This window comes from Lucilia cuprina, chromosome 4 (assembly GCF_022045245.1).
Source record: "Lucilia cuprina isolate Lc7/37 chromosome 4, ASM2204524v1, whole genome shotgun sequence".
Lineage (NCBI taxonomy): Eukaryota > Metazoa > Arthropoda > Insecta > Diptera > Calliphoridae > Lucilia > Lucilia cuprina.
This window is the reverse complement of record NC_060952.1, coordinates 12,380,161-12,400,556: the sequence shown is the minus strand read 5'-3', so window position 1 is coordinate 12,400,556 and position 20,396 is coordinate 12,380,161. Positions and strand designations below refer to the sequence as shown.

Below are 20,396 nucleotides of genomic sequence, written 5' to 3'. Positions count from 1 at the left end.
GAATCGATCGGTATACTTTAAGGTGGGTATTGGACCAATATTTTTGTATGTTACAAACATCAGCACAAACGTATAATACTCTCCCCACTATAGTGGTGTAGGGTATAATGATAATTCAATAAAAGTAGATAAAAAATATGGAAGATATTTATTGGGAAACGATTTTAAACAAAAAGTTTTTTATATTAAATTCACATTTCAACAAATTAAATAACAGTACTGAATTCACTAATTGTTGGGATATTCTTTCATTTGAAACCAATGATTCAATTAAAATAATATTATATTTGCCGTCAAAGTTATTAGATAATTAAAATTGGGGCGTAGTTAACAATTCTAAATTAATTAAAGAAATTTAATTGCTTATTACTATTTATGTTATTTTGATAATCTTTTACTTTTTACACACCTTAAACTTAATTTAAACTTTCGAAAACATTTAAAAACTTTTTGCCAAATTAATTAAGAGCAAATTGAATTACATTGAAAAAAGACTTTAAATCGCAAAAATAAAATCAATTTAATAGTTTAAATAAATAATGATCATAAAATTAACTGGTTTTCTTTGAGATGAAATGTCCTTCAAATTTACGAAATAATTTAGTTGAAAAGTAGTTAATATCGTCTGTCTTGTAGTATGAATGGAGAAGAAACGACATCAATGTAAAACATGCAACATTTAAGTTGAAAACTATGGTACATTTTTACAGGGTGTCGAAGAATTATTGAGACAAAGAGGTTTTTATAATTTATTAGAAAAGCTAAGAAATTATAGTTTGTATTGATTTAATAAATTAATGACACAACAACTTACATTTCAATGACCACTGCATACTATAGTCTAATCAGTAGTAAAGTGTAATCTATATTCTAGTCTATAGTCTGGTATATAGTGTAGTTAATAGTTTAGTCTATAGTATAGTCTATAGCCTAGTCTATAGTATAGTCTATAGTCTAGTCTATAGCATATACCGGCGGATAAAGAGGCAGATAAAAAAATCACCACTACACACACACTATTGGCATTTTTTCATTGAAATTGCACTGAAAAAAATATTTGGTTATTTTTAATTTTGAAGATTAAATTGCATTACTGTAAAATGCGACTATTTATAAACAATGTGTAATCAATGTACTTAAGAATGATAATTTCTTCACATAGAAACAACATTTCTAATTAAAATGTACAAAAAAGTATGAAACAAAATTAACTTATTTACTTCCATTGTTATGCATTCTAGAAAATTATTTAGAGTGTACGTTGTTTTTGTAAATTATGCTCTTGCTTTTGCAAGTTGTTTTTGTTTTTTCAAGTTGTGTTTACAATTTCTTTAACAAAGCGACATCAACCTGCTTTGTTAAATGCTGTCAAGCAACTAAATAAAATATTTGTATTTTTGATGCTCTTGTTTAGAGGTTCGTATGCGATCGTGTTGTGTACATGTAATTTGCCGAAAATCTTCGTTGTCAGAACAATACTAGCGCCGACGTCTGGTCTATAGTATAGTCTATAGTCTAGTCTATAGTCTAGTCTATAGTATAGTCTATAGTCTAGTCTATAGTCCAATATATAGTCTAATCTATAGACTAGTCTAAAGTCTAGTCTATAGTCTAGTCTATAGTCTAGTCTATAGTCTAGTCTATAGTCTAGTCTATAGTCTAGTCTATAGTCTAGTCTATAGTCTAGTCTATAGTCTAGTCCATAGTCTAGTCTATAGTCTAGTCTATAGTCTAGTCTATAGTCTAGTCAATAGTCTAGTCTATAGTCTAGTCTATAGTCTAGTCTATAGTCTAGTCTATAGTCTAGTCTATAGTCTAGTCTATAGTCTAGTCTATAGTCTAGTCTATAGTCTATTCTATAGTCTAGTCTATAGTCTAGTCTATAGTCTAGTCTATAGTCTAGTCTATAGTCTAGTCTATAGTCTAGTCTATAGTCTAGTCTATAGTCTGGTCTATAGTCTGGTCTATAGTCTAGTCTATAGTCTAGTCTATAGTCTAGTCTATAGTCTAGTTTATAGTCTAGTCTATAGTCTAGTCTATAGTCTAGTCTATAGTTTAGTCTACAGTCTACAGTTTTTATTTAATCTAGTCTGTAGTCTAATATACAGTCTAGTCTAGAGTCTAGTCTAAAGTCTATTCTATAGTCTAATCTAAAGTCTATTATGTAGTCAAGTCTATAATCTAGTCTACAGTCTAATCTATTATCTAGTTTATAATCTAATCTATAATCTAGTCTATAGTCTAGTCTAGTCTTGTCTATAGTTTAATCTATAGTCTAAACTATAGTCCAGTCTATAATTCAGTCTATAGACTAGTCTATTGTTTAGTATAGTCTATAGTGTACCCTATAGAATAGTCTATAGTCTGAGTTATATTTTAGTCTATAGTCTACTGTTTAGTCTGGTTTATAGTATAGACAATACCCTTATCTATATTCTAGTTAATAACCCAGCCTTTGGTCTACTCTATAGTATAGTCTTTAACCTAGTTATGATTGCTTGTTACTCTCAAGATCTTATAGTCTTGCTAGGTCAAGTATACTTATATTTCTTTAGTAGACTTGTCGTGAGGACTCAAACAATATTTCCGATTTAACTTATTCTGTGTTAATAGGCTTAGTTTATTCTACAGTCAAGTAGACGGACATCTTTTGATAGACTTTGAATATGATTGTGGTGCAATCGGTTATAGATTTTTATTTTTGGGTATTTTTAACCCCCCTGTAAGTGTGTGCAATAAACAGTACATTGGCATAAAGTTGCAATTTAACCAATTATTTGATTCAATAATGTATATCAGTTGTATAATAAATATTAACTTTTGTCTGTCATTGTAATCATTGTTTTAATATTATGATTTAAAAAACATTTAAGTTTTTTGTTATTTTTCAAAATTGCATAATACATGTTTAATAATAATAATCGTAGTAAATAAATAGTAAAAATAAATAATAAGATGTTTTTGTTGCACTTACCGAATGCCAACACCAAACAAAACCAATTGACCGCAGCCATATTTGATTATTGTGAATGAGAGTGTTTGAATGTGTGTGGCCAATTGCGGTTGTTTTTTTCTTGCTTTGCCTTTGTTTTCTTTCCTAATTCTGCTTCTTATTTATAAGAGCATTTAATTATGCGTCTGTTGTTGTAGTTGTTTTTGCTATTACAAATGCAGTGTTACCAATTATTGCAAAAGCACTAAGTTGCTGAATTGTGTGTTGGTTTTTTGTTTAAGTTTGTGGTCAAATCCCTTTTTAGTTTTTGTAATTTTCTTTTAAATTAAATTGGTTTTCATTATTTTATTTTCTTTTTTTCTGCTTTGTAATAAATAATTGTTTATTTGGTTAATTTAATATTAAATTATATTTGTTTTTTAAATTAAACATTATTGTTGGACTAAAAATAAATTTAAAATCATAAAAAAATAAATTTTATATGAAAATTCACTTATATATTTTTAAAGGCACTATTTTTGTTAAGTTAATAACAAATTTATATTTTTATTATCTTATTTAGTTTATCTTTAGCACGTTTTTTTTTATTCAAAATTTATAATTTATTTGATGTTTTGTTTAGTTTGTTCAAAGTTGTCGGTCGTATTTGTTGTTAACTTTATATTTCTTTGTTTAAAATCTTATATTAATATTCATGAAATTTGTGTTTAATTCATTTAATTTTATTTGTTTAAATTTTTTAAGTTTCTTGTTTTGGGATAGAATTTACTTTTTTTAAGAATTTGGATTTTTTAGAAAGTGAACTTTTTCTTTAATTTTTGTTGTTTATTTATTTATGTTATTTATATAAGCCAATAACAATACAGTTAAAAATCTGACATAGTGTTAATAAAATATCCATAAAAACTAGTTTTCTATTGGAATTCTATTCAAATCAACTCAAATTATAATGAAACATCTTATTTTAAAAGATGCTACTGACAACTTTGTCAGCGTAAAACAAGTGCAAATCAAAATAACAATTAAATTTATATATATTTAATTGATAACAATTTATGTAATTTGAACTACATACATATGTGCATAATATGTTGATTTGTAGTTCAGATGAGCCAATTTTAAAAAGATAAATATTGTTTTATTTATATTTTTTTAACAAACATGTTCTCGATTTATTATAAGATTTCTTTAAGTATTTGATAAATGATTTTATATTAAATTTTCTAACATAATCATGTTTAAACAATAAAGTTCAGTCTACCATAAAAATGACCTGAATATTTAAAAGTTTTAAAAATTTCACGTTCATATAGGTATAAAAAAGTGAATTTGAAACTTTTTAAAACATAATTTATGGAGAATATTTTTTTAAACACAAAAGATTTTATAAAAAGAGAATCTATAAAGATCTATGATCGAAAAATTATATATATAGAAAACTATATAAAACTGAGTATGAACCGATTTTTGTAGAGATACAAGAACTTTTAACATAATGTTTGTATATGAATTAAGCGAAATAATTAACCAATTTGAACCGTTTTCATTGGATCAAAAGAAGTATATGCCAAATTTCGTTAAATTATCTTAAAAGATTGCGACCTGTAGCTTTCATATAAATAGAGACTCAGCAAAAACTTGGTAATGACATCTACTTACACAAGCACTGACTTTTCAGTCACTACTACATGCCGTCTGCATTACTTTTAATTACTCTTTTAACGACTTACATTTAAAGAGATATACAATACAATTACAAACGAACAATATGTTTATTTTGTTTAAATGTAAGTACTTATTGAAGTAGTTATTTGTAAGTGGGCATAGTAAGTACATGCTTTCACTGTCATCATCGTGTTTAAATAATTAGTTGAAATCATTATTTAATACTTTTTAAGGAAAGCTTTTACTGGGCTGTTTATACATCAGTTTCTATACACAATGATTTTGTCAATAAATTTCTTTAGAAAAGAGAAAAGAAGAAATTTTTTCGATTATTTTATTGAAAAACAGTTTCAAAATTTTATATAAAAATATAAAAATACCCAAATATTTTTTGAAATTTGTCAACGAATAAAACATTGAACGATCAGTATTATTCCGATTTTTTTAACTACAATTTATCGAACAGTTCCTATAAATAAAAAAATCATTAACTATTTATCCAAATACGAAACTTTATACTTTAGTTTCTGTAAATTTAGATTTTATCGATAAGTTTTTATAAATAGAAAATGTTTACGATCACACGCAGAGAAAAAAACATGGTTGAAAATGGTTACTAGAACTATACGATGTTCACTGTAACAATATGTCATCAAAAACATTTAAATAATATTTTAGTCATTGTAAACATTTTTATGTTCATGGCAATTATTAATTTGATTATTATTTACTGAAACATAATTATTTTTACATCAACTAAATAATGATGAACAATGAAAACATATTATGGAGTTTACAACTATTTAAACTTTCAAAGAACCTTTTATGTTGTTATAAATAATGAATTTTTTTATTATAATAAATATAAAAATATTTTGATGAAATATTTCAACTGTACTTAATTATAAAGTGATATTTTAAAATTGTTACAATAACCATAATATGCTAAACTACAATCATAATTTTAACCATAATATGTTGCTCTTAGAACATGGTAATCACAACCGGTTTTTTTCTATGTTTCTTCACAAGAATATCTCAAAATTTCTCTTTAATCAGAAAACTTATCGCAATTTTGCCATAATATTTGTAATAAAATGTAATTTTGTGAAATAATTTTATAAATACATAATTTTATATTATTTTTATATATCAATTTTATAGTTTTAAATTTTTTTAATAATTTTGATAACTTATACTTAAATATTATTTTATTTATTTTCAATAAATTATTGTATTTTTTGGTTTTAATCCACCATTAAATGCACTATTTTATTTAAACATTTCCATTCTATTTAATAAATATTTAATGCTTTTTTCTTATTGTTATTGAAACAAAATATTTTTTTTACATTTTCTAAATTCACCACACTAACATTTTCACTATTTTATACACAACATTATTATTGAAAATCACTCATTTGTATAGAATTTCTAAAACTGATATTGACGCGCTACCAGCTTTATTTTTAACGATTTAAACAACTCAACGTACGGCCAAAGACTGACGTTCAAACAAAAAAGTTTGATAAATTTTAATGCGCTCAAGACTCAAGATAAAATACATATAAAGAAATCTTGGCTTAAACCAGACTGCAATGGTGAAGTTGGCAATAAACAAAAGTGATTGTTTAAACAAAAAGTAAATCTTTTGTTTATTAATAAAAAAAAACATTTTGTGGTAAGAAAAGAGAAACTTTTAAATGAAACTGGTTCAAAAAACTAAAGATCTCTTTAAAATGAACTGTATTATCGACTTTAAATTACAAAGTGCTCATTTTAATACTCTCTTTTTTCAAAAAAAAAAAAAAAAAAAAAAAAAAACAAAGCCGGCTTAATTCTCTGTTTACATTTATTTTACAACACGTGTTAGTTTGTGTTTACCTTTTATATATGAGAAATTTTATGGAGAGAATAAGAGTTAAGTTAGAGAACAACAAAAACTTTTGTTTACAATGGTTTTTGTATTGTTGTCGTAGGTCATGTCAAAATTGTATTCATCTTTTTTTGCTAGTTTCTAAAGTTTGTTTTTTCATCTTCTTTTTTTGCTTTTTATTTTGGTAATACAATTTGGCTAGTCTTCTCCATATTGTAGTTCGTTAATGAAGACATTAACCTGACATCCTTCTGTCAGTTTATTATTGATTTTATGTTTGTATTTGTTTTAACTAAAATGATGTGTTGTTGTCATTTTCATCATTATTATGCTCATTTTTTTGTTTGCTTCTTTTTTTAACTATCGGTTCTCTTTACATGTACTTATTTGGCAAATGCTTCTGTTGACATTTTGTTATTGTTAACAAAAACAATGAATGAAATTTAAAAAGAACTTAATGATTACGTTTACTAATGATGATTTTGCCATTAAATTAAAGTTAAAACTGATTTTAAGCCAAGAACATTAGTTTCATTGTTATGTTTAATTATTGATTACTATTTTGTTGTTGTTTTTGTTTGTGGTTTTTCTTTTTATAACCTTGTTATATAGACACGGTTTTTCTTCTTGTATACATAATTAATTTTAATAGATTTAATAAAAAAATTTTGCTTGTTTTACAAACGCTCCCATTTTTAAGGTGACTATTGTAGACTTTTAAAAATTTGGCATTTTTTTCTGCAAATGGTTGCTTCTAAATAAGGAGTGAGATCGAAAAATTCTTAACATACATATATGTTTATAAAAAAGAAACCACTAAACTTACAGCTTTATTGTTTTTTTTATTTGATTCAAATTATTATTACAATTTACAAAAAAAATATTTTTATAGTTTTAATCACTAGTGATGAAATTTTATAGCGCTTTCTGTCACTTTGCTCGAACATGTAGTCCATCTCCGTTTAAAATCTACCACACTTTTGGACACCTTTTTTGTACTCTTCAATTCTCTTTTAACAAGAGCCCAATATCTCTCCACTGGCCTTAGCTCCGGGCAGTTTGGAGGATTTGCCTCTCTTGGTACAAATACCACATTATTGTTCTTGTACCACTCAAGGGCTTGTTAACCATAGTGACAGGATGCCAAGTCAGGCCAAAAATAAGTGGACACATTATGAAGTCTTATGAATGGAAGCAGCCTTTTTTGTAAACAATCCTTGATGTAAATTTCGGTATTTATAGAGCCCGTTGTAACAAATGATTGGCTTCTTTTGCCGCAACTGCATATTGCTTGCCATACCAAGAACTTTCTGGGAAATTTTGTCTACTTTTGGGTCCTAAACTTTTCTTCAACATTCCTCGAGCATCAGCAACATAAAACTTTTGACCTGGAAGTTGCGAAAAATCTGCCAGAACATACGTTTCGTCATCCATTATGCAGCAAGAATATTTTTTTATAAAACTTGACTTCAATTTCCGTGCTCTGTTTTTGGCCTCTAAATTTTTAGCAGCGTTCCTGTCAGGAACTTTTTGAGCCTTGTATGTTTTTAAACCTGCATTAGCTTTAACTTTTCGTACCAAATAGTCCGAGCACTGAGCTAACCGAGCTGCTTTCCTACCGGATGTGTTGGGAGCTCTTTTGAAAATGCGTTCTATTTTTTGGCTTTAGAAACATCATGTGGACCATTCCTTCTACCTGAACCAGGTTTTCTATCAACTGACAAGTTCTCCCGGTACTTTTTAATAACATTGGAAACAGTTTGACGGCAGACCTTTGTATGCTTGGCCAAGTTGGGTTTAGTTGAAAATATTTAATAATTTCAGTACGCACTTTTTTCTGGTCACTCATTTTAATCAGATTAACAAAAAAATTAATATAATTGACATTACACATAATAACTGACATGTTTTTCAAAGGTAACTTGATCAAAAAAAAAAAAAAATCAAATAATACTTTGGTTGAAAAATGTAATGAAAAACGTGTGTTAAGAATTTTTCGATCTCACTCCTTAAGAATGTATAAAGAAATAAAACAACCGAATATTAAACTTTGAATTCAATTAAAGTTCTTTCAATTTCCCCATCAGTTGAATATTTTATTGAAATTTTTATATAAACAAATAACCCTGGTCTGTAATGGGAAAAATCTATCGATTAAAATTATATTAAAATTAAAGAAAAGTTTGACGAAGATTTATCTTAATAGGAAATTTAACTCTAGTTCATGAAGTTTATCAAAAATTGTTTATTAAAAGAAAATTTATGGAAAGTTTAAAAAAGAAATTATCGAAAATTTATTGAAAAATTACATTGAAAGTATGTAAATAAAATTTTTCAAATGATTTCTATAGAAAGGAATTTTATCACAAGTTTACTCTAAAAATAGTAATTTTTTGCAATTTTTCTTTTAAATGAAAATTTATTGAAAAAAATTTTATAAAATAAAAATTTATGACAATTTTCAATAAAAAGATAAAATTTTAAAATTTTGTTTCAATAAATTTTATCTTTTTATTGAAAATAAATTTTCATTTAAATGAAAAATTTCAAAAAATTCTATTTTTAGAGTAAACTTGTGATAAAATTCTTTTCTATAGAAATCATTTGAAAAATTTTATTTACATACTTTCAATGTAATTTTTCAATAATTTTTCGAATTTTTTTTTTTAACTTTCCATAAATTTTCTTTTAATAAAAAATATTTGATAAATTTCATGAACCTGAAAATCAAAATTTTATAAAAAAATTTTTTCTAAATAGTAAAAAGTTATCAAAAGTTCTACCCAAATAAAATATTTATAAAAACTTTTTATTGAAATACAAAGACTATTCAAAATTTCTATGAAAAGTGAAAATTTTATATAAAAAGAAATTTTATCAACAATTTTCTTTAAAAAGAAAAAAATATATAGAATATTTTCTTTGAAAAAAGAAAATTTATTAAAAATTTTCATTGAAAAGAAAAAATGATGGAAAATTTTCATTGTAAAAAGAAAATTTGTTTAAAATTTTATATAAAATAGAATATTTATAACAATTTTTTTTACAAAAAAAAAGAAATTAATTCATTGAAATTTTTCAATAAAAGAAAAAGTGAACTTTATATAAAAATTTTATTAAAGAGAGGAAATTTATTGAAAATTCTATGAATTTTTTTTTATGAAAAGAGTACATTATCGAAAATTTTCTGTGAAAATGTCCTCATTTTTATAAAAAAGTAGAATTTTTTTTTTAACAAAAATATAAAATTTATCGATAATATTTAATGAAAAAAAGGAAACTTTATAGAAAATTTTTATTGGAAAATTAAAATTTATCATAAAAGGAAAATTTTCTATAAATAAAAAATACTCTGTTAAAAAAATTTCTATAAATTGATATTTTATTAAAACCTAAAATTTGTTTTTGGCTCATATTCGTAGTTTGTTTATCATGCTAAAAGTGCAACATAAAACAAAAATATTAACCAAAACGCCCCTTACATTTCAAACATACCCACCTAAAAGTAAATCGTTTAAGTAGAAATAAAAGCATGAATGATTGTAAAACCTGAAACAAGTTTCATTCACACGTTTTACATTGAATATTACAGATAGCTAACAGGTGTCTTGGCTTGTGTTGTAAAAGGTAACAAAAATGTTTTATATGTACGTGGATGGCTTAGTTGGTTGGTGTTTTCTTCATTTAATGAAAGCACACATTTTAATATAAAAGTGAAATAATCAAAGTTGGAAAACAATTTCTTTAATGAGTCTCATGTTGAGGTTTTGGGCGTAGAAAAAATATGATTGTTATCATTTTTGCCATTGCTTCCAGTTGGGAGTATGATGTTGTGATAATTAAAAAATAATAAATTTAAAGGAAAAGAAATCAACTAATAAATAGGTGTTTTATGCTAATTAAATAAATGAACAATTGTTTATAATGTTTTTTGCTACATATGGCTTTAAGATTATAATTAACCTTTTTCATTTAAAATTAATGAAGTTTTTTTTTTCTGCGATGAAAAATGTTTTAAGATAAATAAAACCATTAGCAGAGGGTGATGATCGATTGTGATAAACGTTATTTATAAGTAATGGATTTTTTATTTCAAATATATGCAAGAGAATGTACAGTGAAGTCGTTTGTAGTCCTAATATACATATATTATAAATCTCTTTGTAAGTCAGTTCGTTTGTTTGTTCGTCAATCACGCCTAAACGGCTGAACCGATTTTCTTGAAATTTGGAACATTAGTAGATCTATTCTTGGATGGTGTTATAGGTTATGAATGTCGAAAGATTAACGTGAGCACCTGCCTTGACGGCCTTATTTCACGGTGTTCTTTTTCATCCACTGGGTAGACTAGAGACGGTCTACCATGCGCCCCTGAATTCCTCAATGAAGAACTCAGGTAGCAATTTTTGTACATGGATGTCCGGTCCATGTACAAGCACTTTGTTGAAGTTGTTATAGGCTATATCGTTTTTCAAAATTCGAACTAGGTGAGCGCATAAATATCAATTATTGTTTTTACGTAAATATAGGGTAGAAGGGGGATCATTCGCCACTTTTTTGAGGCGGCCTCATATTTAAACCACAATACACATTCTTCATTTTTTTCTTGGTTCGGATACTTAGATATGTTGGCTTTAGTTATATTCCTTTCAATCTTTCCTTTGTCATCCTCATGTACATATTTTTTTAACTTTTCCGCACTGACCAAAACCGGCGATACAGGCCCATTCATGGGGTAAATGCGCCAAAGGGATGGGGCAGATTTGTCATTAGTAAAATAAAAGAAAAAAATACAAAAATAACTTATTTTGCTGTTTTATACTTTAAACAAAGTATAATAAACCAGATATTTATTGTTTATTTCACAAAACTTAACAAAAAAAATTAAAACAAATTATTACTGATTTTTTCTATATTTTAACCAAATTTTGTTCTTCATCACAATCAGTACATATATTTGGCGCATGTGCCCCACGGGCAGTTCTGGGGTTTGGTTTAAATTTTTTTCGGGCTTCAAATTATATTATCGGTAATATTATTATGTCTTATTGTTTACTATTATTCACGTTCTAATACAGACCAATATATTTTTTCTATCACAAAACTAAAAAAGTTAGCACAAAAAGATCACACAGCCCTTTGAAAAACAATCATGTCTGCCTCCCATCATATGTAAAGTTAATGTTTCAAATTTTCAGAGATGATAGATAATCGATAAACGAAAACAAAATTTGATAATGCGATAAAATTGATTACTAAGTTTTCAAGTTATTCGCTATTGGCAGATGTGCCCCGTTTAGTTCTACACTAACTAAAATATATTCCATTAAATATTGTTCACAAAAAAATTATAAGGACTTTATTCATTAGGAGACCTTAAGAATTTCGAATAAATGAATATTTAAATATAATGTTATGAAAACACTTAAAGTCCCGGGCAACGCCGGGAATAAAAATCTAGTAAAATAAATAAAAACTGTAAAATTATTTTTAAAATTGTATAAAATTTGGAATTGCAAAAGAATAGTACTTTGGTGTTTATTTTAAACCTAATTGTAATATATATGTGAACAATTTCGTGTCAGGTGACCCAAGTCAAAAAATCGATTTGGATGCAGAACAGATAAAAATTTTCAGCTCTATCCGTCAAGAATTACGGATTGCCCCCGGTGTATACAAACTTTTAAATTAGTATATTTGGGAAAATATAACAGTTACCCTCATTTCAGATATCGTTTAACTGAAGATTATCTTTCAGTTAAAACTATTTTTATATGAGAACTGTCAATATAACTTAAAGCTAAAAAAATAACTAGACATTGAGAAAATGGGCGTTAGAGTCATAAAACTTTGTTGAAGCTTTTTTTTAATTAATATGAACTTTTAAAAAATTCGGGCAGACTATCAATAGGAGTACTTCCGTAGTACTTTCCTTATGAATTAAATAAATATATACATATCTATGAAAACATTGATGATAAAATCCTCAAATTTTCCACCGAGACATTGAAATCCATATGAACTATTTGTAAACAATGGCGTACTAGCAATGGGAGGCGTGGCACCTCCCATAACGAATTAAATTCATTTATCTGAAGAACTATTGGAGCCACAATCTTCAAATCTTTCACAAACAACTTTGGCATCCATGTAAACATTTGAAGAATAAAATGGGACATAGCACCTGCTATGAGTGCTTTTTTTATACCCACAATCAAAAAAGATGAATATATATATGTTTTTCATATATAACATTCAAACTTTTTAAATTCTAAGAATGTCCGTCAGTCTGTTTACAACACGATAGACAGGTGCAGATTCAGCGGATGAGTTTGTGATGGGGGATTCGTTTTAAATTTTGTTTTTTTACTTATTTTCCTTTTCCTATTTTTTTATTTTGTATGAAAAATTTTCGTTTTTTGTGGGAACATTTACCTTTACCACTTTCCCCCGAGGACCCGCGTCTGAGTATAGAGTCCATATGGAGAAAAATTGACCCTATTATTATTTAACAATTTTAGCTAGTTTCATATAAAATTTTTAACGAATATATAAATGATATTTTTTTGACCTTCGCAATCAATCCTTTAAGTATTTAAATTAATAAACCTTATTATATATTGTTTATTAATTTCAATTATTAAAACATATTATTAAAACAGCCTTCAAAAATTCCTGATTTTCTTGTCTTTTAAGGTCTACAACACTTACAAATTTAGTCAGTCAGTTTTGTTAACCCAATTTAACATGTTTAAACTTTTTAATGTTAAAATAAACTTGTAAGTCAAATGTTAGTTCATGTTTCTTTATTTGTTGATATTGTTAAAAAAAAAAAAACTACTACAAACATTTTAGTTGATTTTTTTATAAATTTACCCCATACTAGCCTAGTATTCCTTTCACATTTTTGGTTTTTATTGTAAGTTTTTTTTTTAGTTTTTTTTCTTGAAAGAAGTAACAAACTATTCCATATGTTTGCTCATATTTTGTTTAGCGTTTTTAAACAAAACGAAACAATTGCATTTAGTGTTTAATTTTTTTATCTTCTCCTTAATTTTTGCAACAATTAACGCTTTTAAAAAACTCGTACTCGTATGATTGCGAATCGGAAAAAAAATAGTTTATTGATTATAATGAACACTTTCAGTAATCCACTGGAAGCTAAATATAAATTCAATTTTTTTGGTTTTTTGGTAAATAATTGTTAAATAATAATCATTATGTGCAAGTGACAGAGATTTAAAGGAGTTATGAATTGGAAAGAATTTTCGAAAATTTTAAAAAATGTTCGAATTTTTTTTCTAATATAAGTTTTAATAAATTACTTACACGATAGGTGAGGACATTCGAGACAGGTACAAGTAATGAGTTAGGTAAGCACTAACTACGATCGCCAGGATACAGGGAGTTTTGTTTCTGCGAAAAAAATTGTACATGAAGATATTTGCAAGTCGTTATTAGACTCCTTCAGAGTAATAAAAATGGTAGTACTTATAACTTTCGCCTCACGACTTTGGTAAGTACTTACTTACTACGAACGATTGGAAGTTGGTAGATAGTTTTGTTTTTGGGAAAATAAGTACTTCAGCCATTACTACACTCGTTCTAAGTAATACAGTATGTATTTAGTAGTCATGAAAAAGTAAGTTGTCAAGTGAATAAATGTTTAAAAAATCTATTTTTTTAATTTTTTAAAACATTTTTATTTATAATTTTTATGACTGAAAGATTCAATTTCTTATTCTTATATTTTTTTAACCAATACCACTCCTTTAAGGCTCTGCTGCTTCATAAGTAGTAAATATTGTATACAACAAAATGTTGATATTTTAATTGAAGTTGTAACATTTTGTGCAACATACATCTAGTGTTTAAAAATCTATATACATACCCAGCAAAAACTTACATTTAAAAGTATTGAATTAGAAATGTAAATCATTCGTTATCATTAAACTGATTAAGTTACTACGATCGCTTAAAAATAACAATCTAAATAAGTACTTATAAATGGAATATATCTTAGTTCGCTGTCTTACTCACAACACCAGTTCCTAGTTATTCTGCGTCAAATAAGGGGTTTCACAGAGAAGAGCAATTTTTTTTTGTATGTTTAAAATAAAGTTGATAATAACTTTCAAGTAATGCAGACAGTATGTAGTAGTCATTGAAAAGTAAGTAGTTGTATAAATACTTAGAAGTCATTACGAAGTTTTTGCTTGGAATGTATTGAAAGTAAGGAAAATTTAAATTGTTTAGTATTTACAACAATTTGTTGTTAAAAACAAGCATTTTCTTAATTATTTAAACAGATGGTCAATAGATGAGTTCGGAATCTAAAACAAGACTTTAAAAATGTTTAATAGTTTTGAATTTGTGCAGTTAGCAGTTTATGAAAAAGTTTTGTTATTTTAGTTTTCTAAAGTACATCTTTCATACAAAATTCAAACAATATACCATTAATAACTTTATTAGGCATTTATAAATATGGGCGTTAATCTATAACAATATCTACTTTTTTCGTATTTTCTACTCTCTGCTTTTTTCATTTAACTACACATTTAAAACAAATTTTTTTTTATCTTCTCATTAAAAAATCCCATAAATTAAATTTCAAATCTAAATTAAAATATGTATCACTCCCAATATAATAATAAAATTAATTGATTTTCCCATTTCTGATTATTTAAACATGATCACGTTTATTGTGTAATACCACAAGTTATAAATAAATAAAACTTAATTCTACTTTTGTCACTTGATACCTCATTCATTCATCACATTGTTCTGTTGTTCCAGAAGATAGAGAAATTATTTCTATAGGATTTGCTCAACAAATTTAGCACTCGTATGTGACACATTAAATATGCTAGAATTAAGGCAAAACATTTATCGAAATTGAGATTAATCTTAATAGCAGAAGGTACTATAGTCGGCAATTCAAATAACTTTTTATACAACATTTTTTACTAAAGAAAATTTCCAAATAGAAAATTTTCGAAGTTTTTTCTTTTTAATAAGATTGTATACTAGGGTATTCAATTATTCGGGTTTTTGTCTTATTCGGTTTATTCGACAAATAATTATTTGAGGTTTTACGTTAGCCGGTTAATAATCGAATAATTAAAAATTATTCGGTTATTCGAATAAAAGGAAACTAGATTTTATTATTGCTTTTAACAATAATTTTCTTCATATACACCCTGTAACAACTTTGAAAAAAGCATTCACACATGGAAAAGTTGATAAGCATGTGAAAATAAATTCCACTTATAGAATTGCGTACTCCGATTTGTATGTCCTTTTAAAAGGATTTCAAAGTTTAAAGGACTACAAACGAATATTTAAAATATTTATATGTATTTTATAATGCTAATATGAAAGCGGGGAATCTGTACATTCTATCTATATTATTTACCTGTCTCACTTAGAAAAAAAAAAAACGAAAAAGAAATTAAATATAAATAGGTTTCATTTTCGACTCAAAAACTTTTAACTACTTTTTTGTGACAAATTTTATTTAAGATTTCCAATTCTTTCTTGATGATCTTGATGATTTGAAATAAATTATATTATTTCGAAGCAGAGGAACTCAGCTTCATTTGAAATTAATACCAACTTTTTAATATAAATTTGGATTTCCATCTTTTGAAATTGGATGTCTTTTAAACTTTAAAGTCCTTTTACAGGAGCATAAAAGCTGATTATGAAAAACTGAGTACACAGAGCTAATACTAATGGTCCACAGTTTCCTGTACGCATAGATTTTTTCATGTTTGAAAATAAGTTTTTCACGGTTTATAAACAAAAATATTATTTTCACTTCTTTCACTTCAATTCTTTGTTTAGTTTTTTATCAATACTAGAAATTATTCCTGTTTATGTCAAATGATTTTCTATATAAAGACATTACTGTTTTTAAGAGTTTCAACGAGTTCTAGAATTCATAAGTTTTCAGCAACTATAACTGTTGCTGAAAACTTATTAGAAATACTTAAGAACACAACAATGTTCCCAAAAATATTGGTTGTAAAAATAAAAGCGATATAATTATTTCCATGATTTCTTTTTAAAAATCATCAAATAAATTTTCTTTATTATAGAAAATTGATTAAGAAATTAAGAAAAGAAGAAAATTTATTATAAAAATATTAAATTTGTAGAAAATACATAGTAATTTTACTGATAAATAGTGAGTTTTTCTTAATCGGTTAATTGATAGAAATTATTCGGATTATTCGTTATTTGAAATTTTAAAATTTTCATTTATTCGAACGATTAATCGTCAAAAATTAATCGATTAACCGAACTACGATTAATCGTTTGAATACTCTATTGTATATATTGTATATACTATACCACTACTAGGATATGGACTAGACTACATTATCGACTAGACAATACACTTAACTATAGACTAGATTATATACTAGAACAGACTATAGACTGACTTTAAACTAGACTATAGACTAGACTATAGACCAGTCTATAGACTAGACTATAGACTAGACTATAGACTAGACTATAGACTAGACCATATACTAGACTATAGATTTGAATACAATAGAAAAGATTAGACTATGGACTAGACTATAGACTAGACTATAGACTAGACTATAGACTAGACTATAGACTAGACTATAGACTAGACTATAGACTTGACTATAGACTAGACTATAGACTAGACTATAGACTAGACTATAGACTAGACTATAGACTAGACTATAGACTAGACTATAGACTAGACTATAGACTAGACTATAGACTAGACTATAGACTAGACTATAGACTAGACTATAGACTAGACTATAGACTAGACTATAGACTAGACTATAGACTAGACTATAGACTAGACTATAGACTAGACTATAGACTAGACTATAGACTAGACTATAGACTAGACTATAGACTAGACTATAGACTAGACTATAGACTAGACTATAGACTAGACTATAGACTAGACTATAGACTAGACTATAGACTAGACTATATAGACTAGACTATAGACTAGACTATAGACTAGACTATAGACTAGACTATAGACTAGACTATAGACTAGACTATAGACTAGACTATAGACTAGACTATAGACTAGACTATAGACTAGACTATAGACTAGACTATAGACTAGACTATAGACTAGACTATAGACTAGACTATAGACTAGACTATAGACTAGACTATAGACTAGACTATAGACTAGACTATAGACTAGACTATAGACTAGACTATAGACTAGACTATAGACTAGACTATAGACTAGACTATAGACTAGACTATAGACTAGACTATAGACTAGACTATAGACTAGACTATAGACTAGACTATAGACTAGACTATAGACTAGACTATAGAGACTAGACTATAGACTAGACTATAGACTAGACTATAGACTAGACTATAGACTAGACTATAGACTAGACTATAGACTAGACTATAGACTAGACTATAGACTAGACTATAGACTAGACTATAGACTAGACTATAGACTAGACTATAGACTAGACTATAGACTAGACTATAGACTAGACTATAGACTAGACTATAGACTAGACTATAGACTAGACTATAGACTAGACTATAGACTAGACTATAGACTAGACTATAGACTAGACTATAGACTAGACTATAGACTAGACTATAGACTAGACTATAGACTAGACTATAGACTGGACTATAGACTAGACTATAGACTAGACTATAGACTAGACTATAGACTAGACTATAGACTAGACTATAGACTAGACTATAGACTAGACTATAGACTAGACTATAGACTAGACTATAGACTAGACTATAGACTAGACTATAGACTAGACTAAAGACTAGACTATAGACTAGACTATAGACTAGACTATAGACTAGACTATAGACTAGACTATATACTAGACTATATACTAGACAATAGAGTAGACTATTAGATTTGAATATAGATTATACTATATACTAGATTCCGATGAGAAAATGCTATAAAATAGAATAAATATCAAACTATTCTTTTCTATTGACTGTTTACCAAAGATTTTTAAATTTACCAATTAACAAAAATATAGATTTAGAGTTTCCAATCGACATTTTTAATACTCTGCTAAACTTTCTTATATAGCGCTTCCAGTCTGTGTTATTATATATACATATTTTTATGTTATCTCACATTCTACAGAAATTATTATTTCAATAAAGTGACCTAATGCGTAACAAACTCAGACACTACACTTGTCGACATTAAAATGTGGCTAAAATCAGTTCAACAATTCATCATGCAATAACCGAAAAAAGAAACATGGAAATCAAACATAACTATTATAATATGTACATATACATCCGAGTTCATATACTACAAACCATGAATCCATGTTAAGCATGTTGCATACTACATGCATATTTATTATTATTGTTGCATGTTGGTTATTTTCTCTTCACATGTATGAGTATGCAACATTGCATTTAATGGGATATATGGCAATGAATGCAATTTGGTTAAATATTTTGGAATGATACACATGTCAGTGAATTAATTAATTTACTCTAAAGATAAAGTAAAATATACCAAGAGTAAAAAAAAAAATACACATAAACGACAGAAAAAATAAGTTGAAATGCAATTTGTGATGTTCATATATATACATATTTTAAATTAATAAAATTGTATATAATTCATACATAATGAATGTCCAGCATCTGCTACATGATGATGTATCATTTGTTTACTCTGAAGATGAACAAATATGTATATTGTTGTATGAACAACATACTACTTAGTGGTTCCAAAATGTGTTTAAATAATAAACAAAGTTTTTATGTTTGTTTAAAAATAATTTATTTCTTTGTCTATTTGTAAGGGGATGACAATTTTTGGTTAGATTATTTATTGTTTCAGAAAACTTTCCATATTCGGTTGGATAAAACGGAAAGCCCGGAAGTGATGCTTATTACAAACAAATATTTTCTTAGATCTTCAAGTTTTTAAACAAATTTTGTTTTTTATTGTTAATAGAGAATGTTTAAAAATTTCTGTCCCGAAACCGAAGTTCCAAACAATTTTAAAATATCTCAAAAATATGATATTTCACATTTACGATGGGCCTTCTGGTTACTCATAAACTAATAATATAGGCTTTTTAAAACAAAACTTATTTAGACTTTATCTGGTAACGAAATCGATTAAGCTATGCTTTTCTGTCTGTATGAATCATGTAGAAGTACTTAACGGGGTCATACTCCTAATGGACTTTTTCAACCATTTCGTGAGCTTTTGTGACGGCTCAATACCGTCCCTTTGTGCTTTTAGTCCAGTATAAACATTAAACAGCTGTTCCATACAAAATTTAACTATTGTGAATGAATTGTTCACAAAAAGTTCACGATACCAATTTTCCCTTCAAGGAAATGAAAGTTTCAATGGAACAAAATGTTCACTTCTTCTATTGGCGATAGGGATGACTGTCTTTTAAGCCGGCGTTACACGATCACACAAGTAAAATGATCTGTCAAAATTTTGTTTAAACGCAATATGTAATGAAACAATCACACATTGAGAGAGAATGCGGATGGAAAATTTGACATTTTACTTTTTCATTAGGCTTTACGTACGTAAAGTGTGATTGTGTGAAGTGCCCTTTTCGTCCCGTCCCGAACGAACTTCGACCTACTGATTATGTGGTTCTCTGGTTCGATCCCATTAAAATCATATCAAAGAATGTACAAGGAGTGAAATGACTAACCACTTTATAGTCCCAGCTGACTAGATGCACTCTTTTACCAGGGATTGCAGTAACACCAAGATGGGGTCATTCATTAAGGTAACATGCCCTCAGGGGGTGTCTGTCTGAAGACCCCAGAAATCTTCAGGGTTGAAATCTTCAATAATTCTGTCAGTTATTTAAAATAAACAAAATTGGTCCA

The 20,396-nt window shown here is 26.9% G+C and overlaps 2 protein-coding genes across 5 annotated transcripts in view; one reads left to right on the top strand and one right to left on the bottom strand.

The window, feature by feature from the left end:
- Positions 1-3,339, bottom strand: part of LOC111687612 — a 50,119-nt gene extending 46,780 nt beyond the window's left edge. For all 3 annotated transcript variants that reach the window (XM_046949886.1, XM_046949887.1, XM_046949888.1), the window contains exon 1: positions 2,975-3,339. In XM_046949886.1, the coding sequence (XP_046805842.1) occupies positions 2,975-3,014 (40 nt within the window). In that variant the 5' untranslated portion in view covers positions 3,015-3,339. The remainder of the gene's footprint in view (positions 1-2,974) is intronic.
- LOC111684676 (RING finger protein 17) overlaps positions 1-20,396 on the top strand; it is a 136,229-nt gene that overhangs the window by 50,788 nt on the left and 65,045 nt on the right. The window lies entirely within an intron of this gene.